Genomic DNA, 25117 nt, shown 5'->3' with positions numbered 1-25117 from the left:
GTACTCTATCCAGCAAAGCTATCATTTAGAATGGAAGGGCAGCTAAAGTGCTTCCCAGATAAGGTCAAGTTAGGGGAGTTCATAATTATCAAGCCCTGACTAGATGAAATGTTAAAAGGACTTATCTAAGAAAAAGATGATAAAAATATGAACAGTAAAATGACAACAAACACAACTATCAATAACTGAACCTTAAAAAAACAAAAACTAAGCAAACAATCAGAAGAGGAACAGAATAAAAAAATGGAGATCACACAGAGGGTTATCTGTGGGAGAGGTAAAAGGAAGGAGGTACAGAGAATAAGTAGTATAAATGGTAGGTAGAAAGTAGACAGGTGGAGATTTAGAATAGTATAGGAAATGTAGAAGCCAAAGAATTTATATGTACAACTCATGGACATGAACTAAAAAAGAGAAAATGCATTTGGGAGGGGGTGTTCAGGCAGAGGAGAATAAATGGGGGGAAATGGGACAACTGTAATAGCATAATCAATAAAATGTATTTAAAAAAAAGATCCTGTCAACATTGTACCTTTAGGATCTAGTCAAAATAAATGTTAAATAAAAAGTTCACACTTTAAAAAGTATAAAATAACAAATCATAAATCTCTTAAAAATAAGGATTAAAATTTTATCTATAATATAAAAGGAGGTATAATAAATTTATATAAAATCTCATTCAACTATTATTTATTCTATAACCAAACAGTTATAAAATGGCAAGTATATTTTAAACGTTTTGATAAATATTTTTATAAAGAAGACAGTTTCAATATCCTGAAGATATTAATCTCTATACCAAAAAAGTCTGTGTTTTTGTTCTTACCATGAGAGTATATAATTTATAAAGAAGTAATATCCAATCATTAAAGTTTTTCTTAAATTATTTTTTTAAATATAACTTAACACAGCATCTCAAGAATAAAATTTTGAGGGGTAATTAACTTTCTGAAAAAAAAACAGTTAAGTAATATCTCAAAACATCTTCTGAATTAAATCTCTATGTTGTCAAAAGTAAAACAACTTAAACAATCCATATTATAGAAAAAACTGTAGGTTTTAAATAAATAAGTATTTAATAAATTTTCAATACAGGGAATTCTAGACTTAGGAGCAATGATAATTACATTCTCATTTTTACAATTAATACACATTAAGAAAAAATTGAAAAGAAAAGCAAAAGACTGAGTTCCACATAGCAATACATAAGGTAAAGTGTAAGAAAAATTCTAAACAATAAATTAAAAGACAAAAAAATCTTAGCACAACTCACTCAAAATAGTAGAAAAACAATGATCATTTTAATAAGAGAATATGTTTACCTCCCTAGAAATAAAAAATAATGTGATATTAAAATAACTTAGCTTCTTAAAAGTACTGTCAGTAAAGATCACTAAAAGTTAAAATATCTAAAGTTAGCAAGACTAGGTTAAAAGAAATATTTGCATAAAATACTAACAACAGTGTGAAATACTTTAGAATACTACTTTTAATATGTATTTTAAGCCTTAAAATGTTACTATTATTTAATTCAGAAATAATAATTTTAAATATTAACTATAAGAAGAGCATATAAAAAAATGAAAGTGCTAACTAAATATGTTAATATTAATAAATATTAAAATGGAAATTCAGGTCCATTTTTAGTTTTCTGAGAAAATTCAATACTGTTTTCCATAATGGTTGTACCAGACTGCAATCCCACCAATAGTGAACTAGGGCCTCCTTTTCCCCACAACCTCTCCAACATTTGTTGTTGCTTTGTTTATGATAGCCATCCTGACTGGTGTAAAGTGGTATCTCATTGTGGTTTTAATTTGCATCTCTCTGATAGCTGCCTTTTGACCCAGCAATTCCACTGCTAGGATTATATCCTAAGAACCCTGAAACATAAATCCAAAAGAACCTATGCACCCCAATGTTCACAGCAGCACAATTTACAATAGCCAAGAGTTGGAAGCAACCTTGGTGCCCATCCCATCAGTAAATGAATGGATCCAAAAACTATGGTACATTTACACAATGGAATTCTATGCAGCAGAAAGAAAGAAAGAACTCCTACCCTTTGCAACCACATGGATGGAACTGGAAAGCATTATGCTGAGTGAAATAAGCCAGGTGTTGAAAGACAAATACCATATGATCTCACCTTTAACAGGAAGCTAAACAACAACAGACAAGCAAGCAAAATAAAAACAAAGACACTGAAATAGAGAACGGGGGACAGCAACCTGAGGGGAGAGGGGAGGGAATTTCAGGGGAAAAAGCAGAGGGATTTACAGGAACTAGTATAAAGGACACATGGACGACAGCTAAGGGGGATGCAAACAGGAGGGAGGTGGGGAGCGTGGGGGGGCTGGGAAGGAAGTAAAAGGCAGAAAACTGTACTTGAAAAGTAATTAAATAAAAATAAATAAATAAATAAAATGGAAATTCAGAATATTTTACATTAATTTCATGACAATCATGTATTTACATAGGAACATGCAAATAATATAATGGTATGGGGAATATTAGAACATAAAATTAGGAAAGATATCTATGTTAAAACAAAGGATCTTCTCAAAAGTTGTACAGAGAATATCTTCTACCGTATATTATTATATGCAGTTCAAGTCCTGACATTAATAAACTGTGCAGTATTAGGCAACAAAAATCTTTATTTATAGCTTAGCTTTGCTGAAAAACTAAAGTTTTTCAAGTTCTTAAATTATAAGTATAAATTTGAAATGCTATTTTTCCTGTAGTCATAATAATATAAAACATGAAATTATTATTTGAACCATATGATCTTTCAAGAAATTAAAAGAAGTCTAAAATATGGCTTGATTCAAAGAACTCTTAATCTATCTTTTTTATGACAAAATTTTGTATTAAAGGTTCTGATAAGCATTATTTCAACTGCGTTAAGAATATTAATGCTAAAAAAATGAATGGACACCACTGTCTCCCTAACATGTTATTTATATAGCTGTGGGTGAGTACAGTTGTAGGATAATTGTAGCTAACTCTAAGGTAGACCCAAACAGGATAGTGTTGGGTGAGATGTGGATAGAGAGTAGGATTGTTTGTGATTATTTTACAGACTTTGAACAAGGTGGTAGTGAAGAATAACAGGAGCAAGTATCTTTGCCTTAAGAACTCTCTAATCAGGGTAGAAAGTAAACCAAGATTCAGCAGTAAGTTCTCTGTAAAATATATGAAGGTTTTTGTTGTAAAAATGACTTTTAATGATGCCACACTGAAGCTTAGAAGAAATGTGTACATTTCTGTCTTACTTTTTAAAAATTCTGGTGTAGTTCATATATAATGGTATAGTCATCTGTTGCCCTACATGGAGTGAGATTAGGGTCATAAAGGCAAGAAAACCCTCCTTCCTGATCATCTACTTCTGGTGCTTTTTTGACTACTAACAGTAAACTAAGACCTTTTCACATATTATAATACATATATCACTGGAAAAATAATGTCTTTTTTCACAATGCACTGACATTTAAAAATAAAGTGCTGATCTTGGACTTATAAGTATTTCAATATAACTCAAACTTTATATCATATTCATAAGCCACATTACTTTGGGGCAGATTATTCATTGACTGAAGCCTGAGTACATTCTATTAGAAACTAGAAGTGATAATAGTTGACTATCCAACTTTAAAGGGTTACTGTGAAAATGAATGTGAAGCACAGACAATGGGGGCGACTGGCTATGGGAGTGAGGGAGGACAGGGCAGGGGAGAGCAATGGGGAAAAAGATGGGACGACTGTAACTGAACAACAATAAAAAATAAATTTAAAAACTTTTATAATAAAAATTACTATAAAATTTTATAGTTTAAAAAAAGAAAATAAAGGAAAGCGCTCATAACATTGCTTTATAAACTGCAGGGTTTTCTCTTATTTTTTATTAGTTGAAATTAGTTTAGTTGAGTGTTTTCCAATAAAAAAGTAGAATATGGCCAGCTGTCCAAGCTTGCAGTCCAGATTTTCAAATAATCACCACTTTTGGACCTGAGACACTCCATGAACTCACAAATCTGACCACATAGGGATGAGTGTTATGGGTCCCAAGATAGCAAACAACAACAAACAACCCTAAGGTTTATTCACAGATGGGCAGATTCAGCATGTTAGAGTGTGAGTGGACAAGATGCATCTTTGTAATAGGCATCTTCACATGCCCGGTTTTGTTTTTGGTAGCTAAAATTTATAGCATACCAGATTTTTCTGATAAGCACAGATGAAATATTTGGGGTCATTACTGATAAAATTTAGTGCACTTAAACAAGGGGTGTTAACTACAGCTTGCTTCTTTGGGTCCCTTGTGGTGAAGTGAGAAGTACTGAATATTTTTGTGTCCGTGAACTAGTTGTACCAACTTGCTTGTTGCAACCTTCCCTCTGACATCTGAAATGAATGAAGGCTTCTGGAAATCTGTGAGAAGGGTCAGTGGAAAACAGAGGAAATGATAAATGGTATGTACATAAAAGTTGCACAGGAAATGGGATAAATGGAAGTTCTGCAGGATTTATAGAGAGCAAACTGAGTATTCTTGTGACATATTTTACTGTATGATTAAACAAAAACTACTTTATAATCTGATGTAAACTTTGCAAAAACAGTTAGTAAAAACAAAGATGAGTATAATGGAAGATTAACTAGTGAATTCTAAGATCTCAAAAGTTGATGAGTATATAATTAAACAAATTGTATTGTGATGTTTAGGATGTGATTCACTATGTGAATCACAGTATCACCAATCACGTAAAACAAACAAAAAAATAAATTAAAGACACTTGAAATATTAATAGTTACTTTTTTAAAAGTTCCAAAATAGTTGTCATATTTACATAAATATAATAAAATTATTACTTAGGTATATTTTTATATAGATTAAATGACCTTTTTTTTTTAATTAAATCTGGTCATTTTGAAATTTAAGTTCTCTTATGAATGTATTGAAGTGAAGCTATTGATATTGATTTGTCTCCATTAGCAGATTTTTTCTGACTTTAAATATTTTTTTAAAAATTTTCAATTAAACTTGACATACATTATTATCTTAATTTTAAGTGTACAACCCAGTGACCTGATATTATATCAATTACTAAGTGATCACCCAATAAATATAGTACCCATACATCATACAAAGTTATTACAATATTATTGACAAGATTCCCTATTCTGTAATTCACATCCCTGTGAATATTTTGTAGCTATCAGTTTCTACTTCTTAATCCCTTTATCTTTTCTACCCAGCACCTCAAATCCTCTCCCATCTGGCAACGATCAAAAGATCCTCTGTGTCTGTAAATCTGCTTCTGTTCTCCTTACTCATTTATTTTGTTTTGTCTATATTCCACATATAAGTAAAATCATATTGCATTTGTTTTTTTCTCTCTGACGTCATTCAGCAAAATACATTCTAGGTCCATCCATGTTGTTGCAGAAGGCAAGATATTATTCCTTCTTATGGCTGTGACATATACGTAGCATTTCTTTATGCATTCATCTATCCATGGACACTCAGGTTGCTTTTATATGTTGGCTATTATAAATAATTCTGCAATGAACATATGGAGATATATGTCTTTTCAACTTGGTGCTTTGGATTTCTTTTGATAAATACCCAGAAGTGGAAATTCTGGGTCCTTCTTTTCCTTATGTTAAATATATAGCCTTTTCTTTCTTCTTTTCTTTTTTCTTTCCTTTTATTCCCTTTCCTTTTTTCCTTTTCTTTCTTTCTTTCTTTCTTTCTTTCTTTCTTTCTTTCTTTCTTTCTTTCTTTCTTTCTCTCTTTCTCTCATTCTTTCTTTTTTATTATTCTTCAAGTACAGTTGTCTCCATCTCCTCCTCAACATCCCCCTCCACTTGCAGCCATCCTGACCCCTTACCCTCAACCCTAACCCCTTTTGGATTTGTCTAGTTGTTTTTTATACATGTACCTTGACAACCATTTCCCCTTCCCCCCATTCCCTCCCACCTCCCCTCTGGTTACTATCATTTTGTTCTTTATTTCAATGACTTTGGTTATATTTTGCTAGCTTGTTTATTTTGTTGATTAGATTCTACTTATAGGTGAGACAATTCCTCAGAAAACCAAAAATGAAACTGCCTTTTGATCCAGCAATTCCATTGCTGGGACTGTACCCTAAGAACCCTGAAACATCAATTCAAAAGAACCTATGCACCCCAATGTTTGTAGCAGCGCAATTTACAATAGCCAAGTGCTGGAAGCAACCTAGGTGCCCATTAGCAAATAAGTGGATCAGAAAACTGTGGTACATTTATGTAATGGAATACCACACAGCAGAAAGATGGAGCTCCTACCCTTTGTGACAACATAGATGGACCTGGAGAGCATTATGCCAAGTGAAATATATATAGCCTTTGTTTTAAAGTCATTTTTTTCTGGCATAAGCATTGCAACCCCAGCTTTTAGTTATCTGTTTGCTTGTTTTCTTTTTATGAAATATTATTTATTTTGAAAGAGGAGCTAAAGAGGTTTAATAGCTCTTCCTTATTTATTTAATTTCCTGAAAAAATGCATTGAGAATTAATTTGACAAGATGAATATAACAAATGAAAAAGGAAGAAATAGAAATCCACCCAATTCTTGAATCATGGGTTGAGTCTTAGAACATGGTTTGATCTTGCACTTTTTTTCATTGGTTCTGTTTTCGCATTTACTATATTCTCATCAGCTGTATTGTATCTCTCTATTTTCATTGGATTCTCTTTCATTCTGTGGGGTTCATTCATCTGTTGCCTTCTAGAAATTTTGTTTGAGTGAGAGACCTGAGATAATTTAGCTAAGTATATTTGGCGTTCATCCTTGATCTTTTGGTAAGCCTTTGATTCTTCTTCCAGTTTAAGTAAATAGCATTTCACTTGATGTTCAAGATGCCTTCTTTCTCTTTCTAGCTTTTCAAGTAATGCAACTGAGGATTTTGCTGGCATTTTCTCATAGACACAAATAGAACATAGTCTATCTGAAGAATCGGCATGTAGTTTTTCCCATTTCTCTTTGAGAGTAACTATTTGCTTTTTTAGTTTATCATTCACTTCAAGTTGTATCTCATAACGGGTTTTCCATTCATTGCCTATATTAGCAATAGTGAGTTTGGCTTTCAGTTCCATTATTTTACATCTTAGTTCAGTTATTGAGAGTTGTATTAAGTCTTTCATATGGAGTTCTTCCAGCAACTCTGACTTCAGTGCTTCAATGCTCATTCCTTCAAAGTTGTCACCTCTTTCATCCCCCATAGTGTCAGGTCAGAGATTTCCCCAAGCCCTTCCCCTCAGCAACTCGTAGAGCAGGAACCTGAAGGAGCACCCAACACTGTCTAGATAAGGTGTTGTCATGAGCTGTTACCACGGAGAACTGAATTCTGGAATTCTAAGTTGAAGTCCCCTCAGCCAGCACTTTGTATATGTCATAACATTGCCTCTTGTTTCCATTGTTTTTTTTTTTAGATGACTGGTTATATATATATATATATATTTTTTTATTTTAAAAGATTTCTTAAATTTATTTTTAGAGAGAGGAAGTGGGGGAGAAAGGGAGAGAAACATCAATGTGTGGTTGCCTCTCACACATCCCCTACTGGGGACCTGGCCTGCAACCCAGGCATATGCCATGACTAGGAATCGAATTGGTGACCCTTTGGTTTGCAGGCCAGTGCTCAATCCACTGAGACACACCAGCCAGGGCTATTCTTTATTTTTTTAATTATAACTTGCATTCTATATTATTTTGTATTAGTTTTGGCTGTACAGCAGAGTGGTTAGACAATCATATACTTTACAAAGTATTCTCCCTGATATTTCCAGTACCCACCTGGCACCATAAATAGTTATTAAAATATTGTTGACTATTAATATATTCCCTATGCTATCTTTTACATCCTTGTGGCCACTTGACAACTACCCACCTGTATTTTTTTTAATCCTCACCTGAGGATATACTTATTGATTTTGAAGAGAAAGGAATAAGGAGAGAGAAAAAAAGAGAGAAACATCAATGTGAGAGAGACACATTGATGGATTGCCTTCCATATATACCCTGACTGGGGATCAAACCTACAACGTTGGTATGTGCTCTGACCAGGGATTGAACCCAAAATCTTTTGCTGTATGACACTATGATCCAAACAACTGAGCCACCTGGCCAGGACCCACTTTGTACTTCTTAATCTCCTCACCTTCCCCATCCAGTCCCCCAACCCTCATCTAATCTGCAGCAACTACCACTCTGCTCTCTGCCTCTATGTGTATATTTCTGTTTTGTCCATTCATTTATATTGTTCACTAGCTCCCACATATAAGTGAAATCATATGGTATTTGTCTTTCTCTGTCTGGGTTATTTCACTTAGTATAATGCCCTGTAGGTTCATCTATGCTGTCACAAATTGTAAGATTTTATTCTTTTTTTATGGCATTGTATAATTGTTTATTTACCAGAACTATTTTCATCCACTCCTCTACTGATGGGCACTTGGGTTGCTTCTACTTGTCTCCACTGTTTCTGATGAGAAGTCAGCTGTTAATCTTTTTGTAGTTCCTTTGCATATTACTTGTAATTTTTCTCCTGTTTTCAAGTTTTTCTTTTTGGCTTTGGATTTTGACAGTTTGATTAATATCTCTCTAGTTGTGAATATCATTGTGATTGCTCTTGGAATTCACTGAACTTCTTGGATACATAAAGTTTTTCATCTACTTTGAGAAATTTCACCCATCATTCTTCCAATACTTGTTATGTTCTTTTTTCCTCCTTTCCTCTTCTGGCATGACCATCATGCATATGTGGTGTGTTAGACGCTGTCTCACAGGCCTCTGAGATTATTCACTTTTGCATTCTGTTCTTTAGACTGAGTACTCTCTATTAATCTATGTTTTTAAACTTTTTTAAAGATTGTTTTAGTGTTGTTCAATTACAGGTGTCCCCATTTTTCTTCTATTACTCTCCCCTGTCTTACCCACCCCCCCATCTCCCACATTCAATCATCTCCACCCTGTTGTCTTTGTCCATGGGTCCTTTATAAACATTCCTTTCTTGACCCTTGCCCTTTTTTCCCCTGTTATCCCCTTCTCCTACCCCTTCCCCCCTGGTCACCGTCAGTTTGTTATTTAGTTCCATGTCTCTGGTATTATTGATCTACTTTTGGGTTTGCTGATTTTTTTTTTTGCTTCTAGCAGCTCAAATCTGCTGTTGAACCCCTTGAGTAAATGTTTCATTTCAGTTTTTGTACCATTTAACTATAGAATTTCCACTACTTTCTATAATTTGTATTTCTTTATTAATAATCCCTATATGATGAATCATTGTCATTAAACATTTCTTTAATTATTTCTACATGGTTTCTTTTAGTTATTTGAACATATTTACAATAGCTTATTTGAAATCTTTATGTACTTTATCTATCATCTAGGCTTTCCCAGAAACAATGTATATGAGATGTTTTCTCCTTTGTATGGGCTACATCTTGTTTCTTTGCTTTTAAATATCTATTTATTTACTTATTTGTTTGTTTATTTATTTATTGTAATGATGTGCTTGGACTAATTATGTAGTGTCTATTTACCCTGCAGTGTGTGACAACTGGAATCTCTGCTCAGTTTCTATAAAATTCTTGTTCTTATATTTAAGCCTAGCTACCTATTGTTCCTTCACCCTTGGCTCTTCAAAGCTGGCACCGTGTATTGTTACTATGGTATTATTGACTATATTACCTATGCTGTACATTTATTTCTCCCTTGATCCTTGGGTTATTTTGAAGTATATTTTATAATTTTAAAAGAGAGATTTCCTATTATCTTTTTGATACTGATTTCTAGCAAAATTTTACTGTGGTCTAATAATATACTCTGTTTGGTTTTGGTCCTTTGAAGTGTGAGACTGGCTTCAGGACTCCTGGTAAGGATGGCAGCATAACAGATAAATATACCTCACCTCCTCACACAATCACATCAAAGTGAAAACTAAACTATAAAACAACCATCATTCAGAAATGTCAGTGACTGTGCTGAATAAAAGTCCTATAACTATGGAATTAAAGAAGAACCCAAATTGAGACTGGTAGGAAGGGTGGAGACACAGAATGAGCTGGTCCCAAGCCCACATGTGGCAGATACAAACTGGGAGACATATCTCAGGTGTAACAATTCCCAGTCCCACACCAGGCCTGCCAGCCCAGGGTTTGAGTGCCAGGAAGATAAACCTCCATAATTTCTGGCTGTAAAAACCAGCAGGTATTAGGGCTGAGAAAGAAAAAAATTGCTGGACTCCCTGGCAGTTCCTCTTCAAAGGTCCATGCATAGGATTACTCAGATCTGAGTAATCTGGAGCTCATGCACCTGATCTGATCTCCAGCATAGGGACAGCATATTGAAAAGCATTAGAGACATACGGAGAAGAACTGAACTGTCCAGCATCAGGGCGAGAGGTGAAGGTCAACTTTCTCCCAGAGGTGTTGGCAGAGGCCACTGTTCCTTTCCTAAGTCCTTCCCACCACAGAGCTCGCAGGTGGGAAACATATCTGAGACTCCATCAACCTGGCTCACACTATCCGCCCCATGCTGGTGATTCCCTGAGGCCCTGCCCCACCTAACTTTCAGGCTCATCCAAGCTATTCCCAGTGGCTTTTCCATTGAAATTGCTTGTCTTGGCCCATGCTTTAGATTTTTCTAAATTTTCTCAAATAAGTAGCACCTGACTTCAAAGATCCCAGTACTTCTCACCAAGTTGCCTCAGGCCCTGCACTAGCAGCAGCTGGCCTTGGTTCTCAAATTGGTCTTGCCCAGGCACCTCCAAGCCCACCACAAACAGCAGCAGATCACTTTGTAGCTTGTGTTGTGTGAGTTTAGACAGAATGCAGGAAGTGGCTGACACTGGATGTGCCAACAATCAAAGCTCAGCTACAATAAGAAGGTGTACATAGCACAAATGGGAGGTACACCATGAGTGCCCTGCTTAAGTAATAGGGGGACTGAGCCACTGAACTGTACAAGACGCCTACTATATTTGGCCAGTCTACCAAGCCGGGGAAACAACCAACTCTATATATTACATAGAAATAAACACAGGGAGGCTGTCTAAAGGAGGACAAAAAGAAACATGTCCCAAGTGAAAGAATATAACAAAACTCAAGCAAAAGAGCTAAAAAAATGAAAAGAAGCAAGCTACTAGATGCAGAGTTCAAAACACTGGTTATAGGGACATTGAAGGAACTTAGTGAAAACTTCAAGCATTAAAAATGCAGTCATAAATTAAAGATACACTAATTAAAATAAAGAACAATTTAATGGGAATCAACAATAGAATGGATGAAGCCAAGAATAAAATCAGCAATTTAGAATATAAGGAAGCAAAAAACAATCAATCAGGACAATAAATAGAAAAAATCCCTAAAAATGATGAAGATAGTGTAAGGAGGCTTTGGTAACACTTCAAGCATACCAACATTCACAGAGTAGGGGTGCTAGAAGAAGAGAGAGAGCAAGAAATTAGAAACCTATTCAAAAAATAATGAAAGAAAAGTTCCCCAACTTGGTGAAGGAAATAGACATATAAGTTCAGCAAGCACAGAGTGTCCCCCAAAAGTGAACCCAAAGAGGTCCGACATCAAGACACATTATAATTAAACTGCCAAAGCTTAATAGCAGAGAGAATTTTAAAAGCAGCAAGAGAAAAGTAGTTAGTTACCTACAAGGAAGCCCCTGTAAGACTGTCAACTAATTTCTCAAGAGAAACTGCAGTCTAGAAGAGATTGGCAAGAAATATTCACAGTGATAAAAAGACAGGATCTACAATGAAGATTACTCTATCCTGAAATGCTATCATTTAGAATTGAAGTACAAAGAAAGAGCTTCCCAGACAAGAAAAAGCTAAGTATTATAGGAAATGTTAAAGGGTCTTCTCTAAGAAGAAAATTAAAAATATGAACAATAAAATGCTAATGAGTATATATCAACAAAATCTAAAAAACAAAATTAAGAGATAGAACAGAAATCAGAGATACAGAGAACATTTTGATGGCTACCAGATGGGATGGGGCCAAAAGATTAGGTGAAAAAGGTAGAAGGATTAGGAAATACAAACTGGTAACTACAGAACAGTCATGGGGATCCAAAGCACAGCACAGGAAATAGAGGAGCCATAGAATATATATGCATGACCCATGGACATGGGTAACAATGTGGAGATTGCCTGAGGGAATAAGGGGTGCTGGTTGGAAAGGGGCAAAAGGGGAAGAGCCAGGACTACTCTAATAGCATAGTCAATAAAATACAATTAAAGCCCTAGCTAGTGTGGCCCCATGGATCCATACTAGCCTGAGAACTAAGAGGTCACTGATTTGATTCCAAGCCGGGGCATTCCCTGCCTGGGTTGTGGGCCAAGTCCCCTGTGGGGGCCTCTGAGAGGCAACCAACTGGTGTATCTCCCCTCCTCCCTCTCCCTCTGTCCCAAAAATAAACAAATAAATGAAATCTCCAAAAGAAATTTAAAAAACATAATTTAAAAAACTGGCTTTATAGCCTATAGTATGGTAAATGTTGGTAAATGTTTTATTTGCAATTGAATAGAACATATCTATAATCTTTAATTATTGTGTATAGTATTCTATACTAATCAGGTTAGTTTTATTGATCATGCCATTCAACTCTTCTATATACTTAATGTATATATGTATATATATATACATATACACATACACACACACATATATATATTAATGTGTGTATATATATATTTATATATATATATGTTGTTCAATTACAGTTGTCCAGACTTTTCCCCCTTGTTCTCCCATGCCGCATCCCCCCACACTCCCACAGCCAACCTCTTCCCGTTGGCCATATCCATGAGTCCTCTATTTGTATTCATTGCCTTGTCTTTCCCCTTCTTACTCCCATTATTTCCCTTCCACCTCCTCCCCTCTTGTTGCTGTCAGTTTGTTCTTTATTTTTAAGTCTCTAATTCTATTTTGCTTATTTATTTGTTCTGCTGATTAGCTTCCACTTATAGGTGACATTACGTGATATTTGTCTTTCACTGCCTGGCTTATTTCACTTAGCATAATGCTCTTTATTTGTTGATAATGGGAAGTTGTGGTAAGTTGTCCTTTCCAATTTTTATCTGATACATGTGGATGTGGAATCAACTTTTCTCTGTCTCCACTCCTCCTACAGGTCTCAATATGGCTTCTTCTTTATATCTTAAATTGTAGGACTTGTATTCAGCCAGATTTAATGTAGATTGGAATGATGGTTGTTCTGTAGTTTAGTTGTAATTTTGATCAATCTAATACCGTGTTTATCTATGCCACTATTTTGACTAAAACATTGACCATCAATGTTTCAATGAGAAAATTCATTATCAGAGAGATGCAAATTAAAACCACAATGAGATACCACTTTACACATGTCAGAATAGCCATCATAAACAAACAACGAGTGCTGGTGAGGTTGTGGAGAAGAGGGAACCGTAGTGTGCTATTGGTGGGAATGCAGACTGGTACAACAACTATGGAAAACAGTTTGGAATTTCCTCATAAAACTAAAAATGGATCTGCCTTTTTACCTGCCAATTCCACTGCTGGGATTATACTTTAAGAACCCTGAAACACCAATTCAAAAGAACTTATACACCCCAATGTTCATAGCAGCACAACCTGCAATAGCCAAGTGCTGAAAGCAACCTAAGTGCCCATCAGTAAATGAGTGGATCAAAAACTAAGGTACATTTACACAATGGAATACTACATAGCAGAAAGAAAGGAGCCCCTACCCTCCACAACAGCATGGATGAAATAGGAGGGCATTATGTTAAGTGAAGTAAGCAAGGCAGTGAAAGACAAATACCATATGATATCACCTATTAGTGGAACCTAATCAACAAAACAAACAAGCAAGCAGCATATAACCAGACACTGACATAAAGAACAAACTGGCAGTAACCAGATGGTAGGGAGGTGAGGGGGATAAATAGAAAAAAAGGGGAATGGTCATCAAGGAACACATATAAAGGACCCATGGACAAAGCCAAAGAGAGATGGGATTGAGGGTAGGAAGTAAGGGGAGGGGAAGGGGTGGGAGGGAAGTGGAGACAATTGTGCTTGAACAACAACAACAAAAAAAAAGAAAAGAAAAATTAGTTAATTTTAGTAACTTATTTTGAGTTAATTTGTAAAATCAAAGTAAAGGTTTATAAACTTTATTATGTCAAAATCACAATATATTTAATGATGCATGCTACCACAAAATTCAATTATAGTTAAAAATTGAATATGTTGTTTGTAATTGCAATGATAATATGAATATATACTATAAATAGAGCACAGTAGCTGTTAAAATCAATATTTTCCTGTATTAAGAAATGTATGTAGCTAAAGTGTACTTGATTAGTTTTGGTAAATACACCACTCATAATTGCATCTTAACAAGCTGTGATAATTTACTAAATTATGTTCCAAAAATAATGACCCTGCTTGTTAATGCTTAGACAACTGATATAAATATCTCTTAGTTTTTCTTTACTGTGCCTAAATATGTTTGCATTTTAAGCATTATAGTCTTTTAAAATTAATTTTTGAACAGAACTATTTTAAGAGTTTACCAATATCATAAATCCATTTTGTTATCTCTTAAATAATCATTTATTACTACATTGTGGACAGTAAATTGCATACCACCTCATTTATTGACCACAACGGGGCCTGATGTTCAGCTAGAATTATAGAAAACTTCAATTTGAGGAAAATATTTGATTATGTATTCTACTCTCATATCTATTTCATAGATCAGATACCTCTTATTTAATTATCAATAACCATAAATGCACAATATTTTTCATTTATTGTCTTTATTCCTTGTGATTATCCCCATTATATCTGTGATAATCTCCAAAACCAATGACCCATCCTTTTTCTGATATCAAATACAGAAAAGGTAGTTAACTTGGGTCACTTAAAGTATAAGGCAAATATTAAATCAAGTAATACGAAATAAAGGGCTTCGATAAAGTACAATAAAAGTCTGAATCCATTTTCTTTTTTTTTAAATTTTTTTGCAATCAGAATGATCTCTCACTCTCTCTTTTATGTTTCTGAAAGTAAATAAACAAAAAATCCTTTCAAACTTCTTGCTTAATGCTTTCTGTTCTCTCTGCTTGAAAATTCTTCCCCCAACTCACTCATAACTGTTGCATTCTCTCCATCTAGGCCTCCAGTAGACATATCAATGCCTCAGAAACTCTTATCCTGACAGCTTATTAAAAGGCCCTTCTGAGTCCTCTTTGTCAATACTTCACTCACTTCCTTACAGATCTGACTGCAGTCTGCAATCTTCAATCATCTTGCACTGTCTCTCTCCACTATAAAGAAAGCTTCAAGTGGACAGGTAGTTGGTTTAACTAGCTCAGCACTGCATTCCTTGATTACAATGGACTGGTTGCTATACAGCAGACACAAAACGAACCTAACTTTTGTATAAAAAATGCATTAAGATGAAATAAATATTGAAGAATAAAAATGTTTCTTCTTTTCTTTTTCATTATTTGGTTGTTATGCTATATTGGAGACATGCATTTGGGAGAGGTGAGGAAAGCATATGCTAAAATGAGAACTTACAAAGTAGTGTGAGATTTCCAGCCACAAGTAGCAGGCTTAATTGGTTGAACTTGATGTAGATCAAGTACAAAAGGAGGGGATAGATTAAATAGATAGATGATAGATAGATGAAGAAATTTCTGAATATATTTAAAATTTGGCATTTGACCCAAAGCCTTTATAATGAATGATCATAGATTATATATTCACTTTTCCAAATCTTTCTATGGATGCCTTCTATGTGCTCATGGAGAAAAAGAAGCTCAAAGATGGTCAAATACATTTGATGTTGGATGTTCATTTGCACAAGAAAGTCTCAGGATATTTTTAGGCAAGAAACTCACTTTGTTTTACCAGATAGCTTTTCTCATGCAATATATTTTGAGAAACAACAAAAATTCATACTGTAAAATAAAATATTTAATGAATTTTAGTATAGTTGTAATCAATTTAAAATATCTTATTGCTTTACTAAAACTTATTCATTTGCTTGTTTTTGACAGTCAGAAGTAGTATTTAAGGCAAAATTTCTTTGAATGATAAATATAAAATATGTCTGGCATTTTTAAGATACATTTAAATATTTTAAGAGCATAAAAAGCTGGAAACAAAGATACCTATGTGTAAGAAAAACCCACGATGAATCACAGCATTTTCAGTACTGTAGTTATAATAAAATTATTGAAGACAACAAAGGAAGAAAGCAAAGAATATGAAAAATATGAAGTTTGTCCAGAAAAATCCAGCATACAATATGAAAAATAGAGACATTTATCGAAGAAGATAAAAGATACAAGAAACATTGTACACAGCAAAATGACACCTCAGTCCCCTTCAAAGAAGGCACCTTGGGACCTCACACAGTTCTCCCCGCATCATTAGCAACTGCAGTATGATGTTCCATCTGCTCTGGTAGCAGAAGTCACAGAATGAATTTTGCCATGACAAGTTTCATGCCAAGATCCTGCATCAAAATCTTGCACACAGTGAATTTTGGAATCCCCAGATCAACTTCTAGTTTTCACACTGTCAGTAGCAAACCATCTGAATCACCTGAATAGTTTCCACAGAGGAACGTGCAAGCTTACTGCAAAGTTAGATCTGGATTTGTTGCTCTGCTCACTCAGTCATTTTGAATGCATTGGCCGCACAGACCACATGCTCACTCAACACTGTTTACTATCCCCACTAGCTAGTACAGTGAAGTTGCCATTGTTCATGTGCGTGCATTCTGGCCCCCCCCCCCCTTTGGCAGCCAGGTTACACAGATATCATGCAAACCATTCTTGTTTGTTATATTAACAATGACTAGACGTTTTTCTGGACAGATTTCATACATAGTAAAATCTTATTGATCTAAATACTCTCACGATTAAGGATTTTGAAAAATGATTCATTTGCCTCTGAGCTACTCTTTACATTAGATTTCTTTTTTATGTAAAACAATGCAGGAGAGCAGATAAATGGCAGAAACCTTAGATTTAATGCCATTTGAGTTTTATAATTTAAAGTCACCATTCTAAAACTAGAGATTAATCTTTATAAAATATGCTTATTAACAATAATTAATCCATGTGTTTTGAAGATGAAACATTGATTATTATAAAGAAAAATATTTATGTGAAGTACGTCACTTTTAAAATGAGGGATGTACCATGGACTATATCATTTATTCCTGACATTGATGGGTGAACACATATATAAATCATTTTAAAAGTAGCTCATTTAATACCTGTGAAGCATTCTTTGTATTCAATTTTGTCCTTCCATGGAACAATGTCTTTGTTATTATAATAAACATAGCACTATTCTAGGTCTTGTCTTACATTTTTTTCTAATCTCTGCAACAGCAATGCACTAGCTAGAATATTGAAATTTTCCAGATAGAATTAAGAAAACATCATATACATTCATAGTATTTTATAAATAATGAGTAGGAATCAAACCCAAGTCTGTGATTCTACATGGTTTATATTTCTCCTTTTATCTCAACCTGCTGCTTTGTTTTCTATAATTGTTTATTTAACTAAACATCACAGAACCATTTATTGAGAATGATTATAAATGAATTTTCATTGCAAATGTCTGATTCCTTTCATATAATAGAGAAGAGACCCAGAGTCACATTTACTACAAAACATTAAACCCAGAAAGCAATTTATTGATTTTTTTCAAACACAGTGTTTTATGAGTCATAGTTTATTCTTCCCTATAATTCTGTTATTTTAAGCTTTCTTTTCTATTTCTACAAGTAAAATATTCCATTAAGCTATTTATTTGCGTAAGATCCTTGTTGGAATTGGCTTAAGGTTTGAAAAAGCCACTTATGTAGATAACTTCGGTGGGAAGAAAAAAGAAAAAAGGCTATCCTTGCTATGTATTTTTGTTCTTTATAACCAAGATCTTTAGAGCTGGCTGTAATCCATCAGAGAGAGCTGGGATGCAAAGCTAGCTCAGTTAAGGGTTGGAGATCAGTGAATGAATTCACCTTCGTATAGCATCAAGTATTCCTTAAATTGCAACAACATGGATGGAACTGGAAAGCATTATGCTGAGTGAAATAGGCCAGGCATTGAAAGACAAATACCATATGATCTCACCTTTAACAGGAAGCTAAACAACAAAACAAACAAGCAAACAGAATAAAAACAAAGACACTGAAATAGAGAACAAGTGGGCAGTGACCAGAGGGGAGAGGGAAGGGAATTTAAGGGGAAAAAATGGGGAGGGATTTTGAGGAACAAGTATGAAAGACACAGGGATGAGGACTGGGGGGGGAATGGGAGGGAGGGGGGGAGACGGGGCGGGGGGGGCTGGGATGGGAGAAATAGACAAAAAACTGTACTTGAAAAATAACTAAATAAAATTTAAAAAAAGAGTTTTCAAAAAATTTATTAATTACATATAAATAAAAATAAAATTATATAATGATAATAAAACTATAACGTTTAACAAAAACAGGAAAAAGTAACCTATAATACATCCTTTATCAGTTTCCTTATCAGTTCATTGTTTATATGCCCCAAATATCTACACCTCACATACAAATTCCTCTTCAAAAAAACTGAAACAATTTCTACATATAAAGAAAATTTAAGGTAATTTAAGCATTATGCCATCATTTTCGTGAAAAATTGAAATAGGATATTACTACTGAGGGGGTAAAGACACCAAAATAACAATTTGTTATGTATTACAACGTATTACATATAACAAATTAAAAATTACAATAAAGATGCTTTCAAGCTAGGATTCAATTTACTCCATATAACACTGATCACATGGTATTTGATATTTAACTGTTTGCCCAGCAATATCCATAAACAGGCTTATTTTTCTTGCAGATTGTATTTTGAGTCTTCTAATTAAGCAGTATATCAGATCTTCTCACACAGTCCTATTTCCATTTTTCATAGATATTCAAATGACAAAAAGCCCACAAACATAAATCTGCTTTTGTCTTTTATCTATCCATCACCCCTGTCAATGTTAATGTTCTAAAAGTGGTTCCTTTTTCTTCTTTTTTTATATGAGTGGGCTAGGGAGCATATTTAATAGGACACTATGAAAAACCTTTTCTCAAACAAATTTTTCTTTACACATCTTTATATTTCTATAATATTTCATTCATGTAAAATTATCCTAAGTAAGTATTTTGGACTTAAGTAATTGCATTTTTACTAACATTATCACTTCATCTACAGAATAATTTTATACATTTTGTAAATTTGAATGGTGATGATAAAGGTATCAAATAGAAACATAAAAAGGTCACAGAATAGATGAAAGCTCATAAAGTTCATTTATTTCCTTAAAATTATTACATCCATTAATATCTTCACCACTAGTCATTAAATTAAATATGTGTGCTTGACCTGTGCTTGACTCTAGACAAAGGATTAGAGTTAATATCTCCACCAGACTCAGCTGTAAGACATAAGGATTGATAAGTGCTATATTAAGGTATGCTTACAATTCTCTGCTCTCAAAGGGACATCTAAATCAGATGATGAAAGAAGACTTTTTGGGTAAAGATTTATTTTCAAGGATAAAAATAAGTTATGGAAATGTTATTTGGAAAGTCATGGAGTACGGTTGAGCCACCAAGCTGAAGGAATTCAGGAGATGATGCTAAATTGCAGTAAGAGACCAGGGCATTGAAAGGCTTATCTACTATGCTAATGGTTGTCTTAAAGGCAGAAGAAGCCACTAAAGTAATTTAACAAGAGAGACTAATGACATAGTTGACTTTACCTTATAGAAGTATTGTTAATCTGAGACACCCAACCAAGATGGAAGTGTAGGTAGATACACTTTGCCTCCTCACAGAACTAAAACAAGGACAACAAATTTAAGAAAATAATTAGAACTGACAAAAAATTGAACTGTATGGAAGTCTGACAACCAAAGAGTTAAACATTCATCTAGACTGGTAGGAGGTGTGGACTCACAGCAAGGCACCAGCTGGAGGACTGAGCAAGATGATGGCTGGCAGACATGGCAGGGCAGCAGATGGTGGAGTGGGCTGTCCCACGCTTGTGCACTGATAAACCAGGAGAAACAACTGAGGAGCTGGACAGACTGCAGAACCCAGGATTCCAGTGCAGGGAAATAAAGCCTCAAAACCTCGTACTGAAGATACCTGTGGGGGTTGTGGTGTCAGGAGAAACTCCCAGCCTCACAGAAGAGTTCGTTGGAGAGACCCACAAGGTCCTAGAGCATACACAAAACCATCCACCCAGGAAACAGCACCAGAGGGCCCAATTTGCTTCAGGGTAGCAGAAGAAGTGACTGAAAGCCACCGAGAACAGAGGCAAGTGGCATTGTTCCCTCTTGGACCACTCCCCCACACACAGTGCCACAACACAACAATGTGGGTTACCCTGCCCTGGCCAATATCTAAGGTTCTGCCACTGACTAAGTAAGAGACAAGCCAAGACCAAGAAATAAGAAAGCCCCAATGAAAGAACAGATCAAAGTTCCAGAAAATATACAACTAGGCAATGAAAAGATAGACAACCTATAAGATGCACAGTTCAAAATAGTGGTAATCAGGAATTTCACTGGTTCTGAATACTGGAATCAGAAGTGATTGAGTATGGTCCCAAAACAGAACAAAAAGTGAAGGCTATGAAAAGTGAAAAAAGGAAAATATACAGGGAATCAACTGTGAAAGGAAGGAAACCAGGATTCAGATCAATGGTTTGGACCTGGAGGAAGAAATAAATAGTCGACCAAAACAGAATGAAGAAACAAGAATTCCAAAAAAAAAAAAAAATGAGGAAAGGCTTAGGAACCTCCAGGACACTTTAAATGCCCCAACATCTGAATCATATGGGTGCCAGAAGAAGAAGAGGAAGAGTAAGAAATTGAAAACTTTTTAGAAAAAATAATGGAGGACCTCCAATTATTTCCAATGTAGCAAAGGAAATAGACTTCCAGGAAGCTCTGAGAGTCCCAAAGAAGTTGGATCCAAGAAAGCACATACCAAGGCACATCATAATTACATTACCCAAGATTAAACATAAGGAGATAATCTTAAAAACAGTGAGAAAAAAGGAGACATTTACCTACGAAGGAGTTCCCATAAGACTATACCAGCAGATTTCTCCAAAGAAACCTTGCAGGCAAGAATGGTCTGGAAAGAAGTATTCAAAGTCATCAAAGGCAAGGACTTACATTCAATATTACTCTATCCAGCAAAGCTATCATTCAGAATGGAAGGGCACATAAAGTGCTTCCCAGATAAGGTCAAGTTAAAGGAGTTCATTATCACCAACCCTTTATTATATGAAATGTTGAAGGGACTTATCTATGAAAACAAAGGTAAAAAATACAAACTGTAAAAGGACAGCAAACTCACAGCTATTAACAACTGAACTTAAAAAGACAAAAAAAAAAGAAAAAGAAACAAACCAAGCAAACAACTAGAACAGGAACAGATTTGCAGAAGTGGAGATCCCATGGAGGGTTATCAGTGGGGAGGGGGAGGAAGGAGAATGGGGGAAAGGGTACAGGGTGTAAGAAGCATACATGATAGGTACAAAATAGATGGGAGGAGGTTAAGAATAGTATGGGAAATGGGGAAGCCAAAGAATTTATATGTATGACTTATATGTATGGACATGAACTAAGGTGGGGGAATGCTGGTGGGAGGGGGGTACAGGGCAGAGGGAAATAAAGGAGAGAAAAAAATGTAATAACTGTAATAGCATAATCAGTAAAATATATTTTAAAAAGAAGTATTGTTAGCCCTGGCTGGTGTAGCTCAGTGGATTGAGCACGGGCCTGCGAACCAGACAATCGTGGTTCGATTCCCAGTCAGGGCACATACCTGGGTTGCAGGCCTGTTCCCTACAGGCCAGTTCCCAGCAGGGGATGCATGAGAGGCAACCATACATTGATGTTTCTCTCCCTCTCTCCTTCCCTTCACCTCTAAAGATAAATAAATATTAAAAAAAAAAAGAAGTATTGTTAATCTCGTAATGGTGTGGAATGGAACAGAGAAGGGTGTAATTCTAAGTCTGTAAAGTGCTTTTACTTTTCCCCATACTTTCTAAAAGCACTCAGGTGTAGTCTGTTTTTCCCATGAGATTTCAGACTCTTTGAAAGATTTGACTATGTCTATTTTGATATTTCTAGTGTCTATCACTACTTATGGCACATAGCTGATGCATAAAAAGTGGGTGTTCAATAGATAAATTGAGAAGGCCTGTGGAACAATATTATATTAATCCAAGTGAGAAGGTGTATCTAAATACACCGTCTAGATTTATTTAGAAGGAGTTTTTAAGGAAGAAGGAGAGTATAAAACACAATTTTGATTTATTTTGGTTAAAGAACTTGAACCAAATTGAACAAGAAGCACATTGTTGGACACACTGTGTTGAATATGCAGCCTTAGGTATCAAGATGCATGTCTGAGCTGGAGTTAACAGAACAGAAATTCATTATCGTCAGGAGGGTCACCTAAATTAAAGACTAGATGAAGTTCTCCAATCAAGTTCAGAGTCTCCGTCAACATATTTTATTTAAATTGATTCATCTGAAATGGACTCCACTACTTATAAGTGTCTGTGTGTGTGTGTATCCTCATTCATCAAACACATGAAACATTCAAAGACACATAATTTTCACTCTAAGAATTCATTTGGAATCTATAATGAAGTAAAAAAAGCAACATAATTGTTTCTGAAACTCAAATATTGTGGGATATTTGGTAATAAAATCATTAATCTGGTGAGTTGATATGCATAGAGTACTTATTTTAATAATGGCTATGTAAATATTTTCAAAAGGATAACCAAAATACATATGAGAAAGAAACACTAACATCTTTTCACATACAATTGGACATAGAATTCCATTTTGTCACTCTTAATATACTAATTTAATTTTGAGAAACTTTACATGTTAGCTACAAAATAGACACTGGCAAGAAAACTTGATTTTATTGGTATAAATTTCTCAAATATTCAAGGCTTTTGTTTTGTTTTGATTATTGTTGTTTATCATATTTTCTGACAACATAATAAAATTCAGTTGCATTTATACTTCTTATTATCAATTCTTTATACAAATCAACTCTTTTGTAGTTATTTGCTTTGATCATCTGCACACATAGCCAGCCCAATGGATAGTAGTGTCTCTGAGTGAAAAATGAGTTTCCTGCGATAGTTGCATCTAAGTCAAAATACCTGTGCAATGTAATAAGCTACCACGGTTTTATTCCCTCTACACTGTCTACAGGCTGCTCCACTGACAGAGATTAAGCTCTTTATTAAATAACTGCTAATTTAACACATAGGCTTCTGCATATCTTTATTTGGAGGCAGCACTATTCTTCACATTTTCTAATTTGATTTCTAAAATTTAATTATGATCTTTATTTGTATAAATCAATTATTTTTCCCTTAACATAATAACAACTCTCCAATGTAAAAGAACTTTGTATTTCTATAAATTGGTAGCTTACCTTTGGCTCAAATGCATGTCATAACTTGGGAAACTATTATATTCATTAAATCAGCAACATATAATGGATTATTTTGTGGTGTGTAATCTTTTTGCATTGAATCATTTTGATTTAGTTTAAAAGGCCATATAATAGTGCAAGCAATTGGACATGAGGGTCTAAATTATGCAAGGTTAGAGATAGAATATGTAAGTCTAGTGCATGAATGAATCTATTAAGAATAGATAAATATAAAGTATAAAAATGAATTTGAAAATACTTTGTTTCTTGGTTCCCTGGTGAATTCTGACAGTCAGAAATTTTTTATTAGAGACTATAAAGTCTCTTTTTCCTTAAAAAAACCCTTACATGATAATATGTTTTTTATTGATCCAAGAAAAGCAGGGAGAGAGAGATACAGACAGACAGACATCAGTTGTCTCCCATACATACCCTGACTGAGGATCAAACCTGCAACCCAGGTATGTTCTCTGACCAGAAATCAAACTGGCAACATTTTGGTGAATGGGACAATGCCCCAACCAACTGAGCCACTTGGCCAGGGCAAGACCTGGAAGTCTCTTTAGATAGGAGTCATTCTCAGATGAGTAATATGTTACCTAGCTCTGCATCGTATATGGAAAAGCTATTAGAACTAAACCTTGGCACTTAAGTCCACTATATACTCTGCTTATAATATCTGAATCTTTGCTATATCACACTATACTGGTGTGTGTTTTTCTAAGATAGAGAGACAAGTTACTTAACTAATGTAAGATACACGGCACTAGAAAAGTGAAAAAAAGTGTCTTCATTTTTACATTGAACATAGTAATATTCAGTGACCTCTGCAAAGTTACTATCATGACAATTAATTCAAAAGATGTCTTGAAAATCCTCTCATTTTTTTTGTATTTCCTTTTCCCATACAATTTTCCAGGTCAGAAACTTTATCATCATACATAGTTCTATCCTTTGTCTCCCCAAGCCCTATTGAGAATTTATCATTGTTATTAATCAATCCCTGCCACTCAACGTTCTCAAAACTCCCTACTCGAAGCCGCAGGTTTTCTAATTACCTCCTCCCTTCCCAACAGTCACTCTTCCCTTTCTCCAAATCATTCTCTACCAGCATGCCAAAGTCATTGTAGATTGCATCCTGTTACTTGCATAAAATCTGTTCTTGTTTTTCCGTGGTCGTTGGCACTGTCATATCAACCCTAATTCTCATCATTCCTGATATCCATGCCTATTGCAGTGTAATTGATGTGTCCTCCCACCATGCACTAGGGTGATCTGTCTTCTTACTTGGTTGTAATATCAGTCACATGACATGCTTTGATTAATTTTTCAATTAGTCCAACACAAGGCTAAAGAATTGCATATTATGCTTGATCTCTTCTGCCTTTGCCATCTGCAAAAAGTGGGCATCTGTGGGCTAGCCTGGTTCCAAGAATAAGGCACAAGCAGAGCAGAACCAAAAAGCAGATGTTTGAGGGAACCATTCAAACTGCAGACTTCCTGATGAGCCCTCTTCAGATCAATACTAGTCTG

General features: G+C 34.8%; 2 protein-coding genes across 2 annotated transcripts in view; both read right to left on the bottom strand.

Annotated features, from left to right (window-relative positions):
* Window positions 1-25117, bottom strand: part of SNTG1 (syntrophin gamma 1) — a 364140-nt gene that overhangs the window by 32100 nt on the left and 306923 nt on the right. The gene's annotated exons all lie outside the window — the stretch shown is intronic.
* LOC119039467 (coiled-coil domain-containing protein 169-like) lies at window positions 6622-7266 on the bottom strand. The gene has a single exon (XM_037132224.2). It carries the CDS (start codon window positions 7264-7266, stop codon window positions 6622-6624), a length of 645 nt encoding a protein of 214 aa, XP_036988119.2.

This window comes from Artibeus jamaicensis, unplaced genomic scaffold, assembly GCF_021234435.1.
Source record: "Artibeus jamaicensis isolate MK-2021 breed Jamaican fruit bat unplaced genomic scaffold, CSHL_Jam_final scaffold_916, whole genome shotgun sequence".
NCBI classification, from domain to species: domain Eukaryota; kingdom Metazoa; phylum Chordata; class Mammalia; order Chiroptera; family Phyllostomidae; genus Artibeus; species Artibeus jamaicensis.
The sequence above is the reverse complement of the archived record's forward strand: the minus strand, read 5'-3'. Positions and strand labels throughout refer to the sequence as shown.

Coding starts and splice junctions, on each gene's coding strand:
- LOC119039467 (XM_037132224.2), bottom strand. CDS start 7,266: ATGGGGGATGAAAGAGGTGACAACTTTGAAGGAATGAGCATTGAAGCA.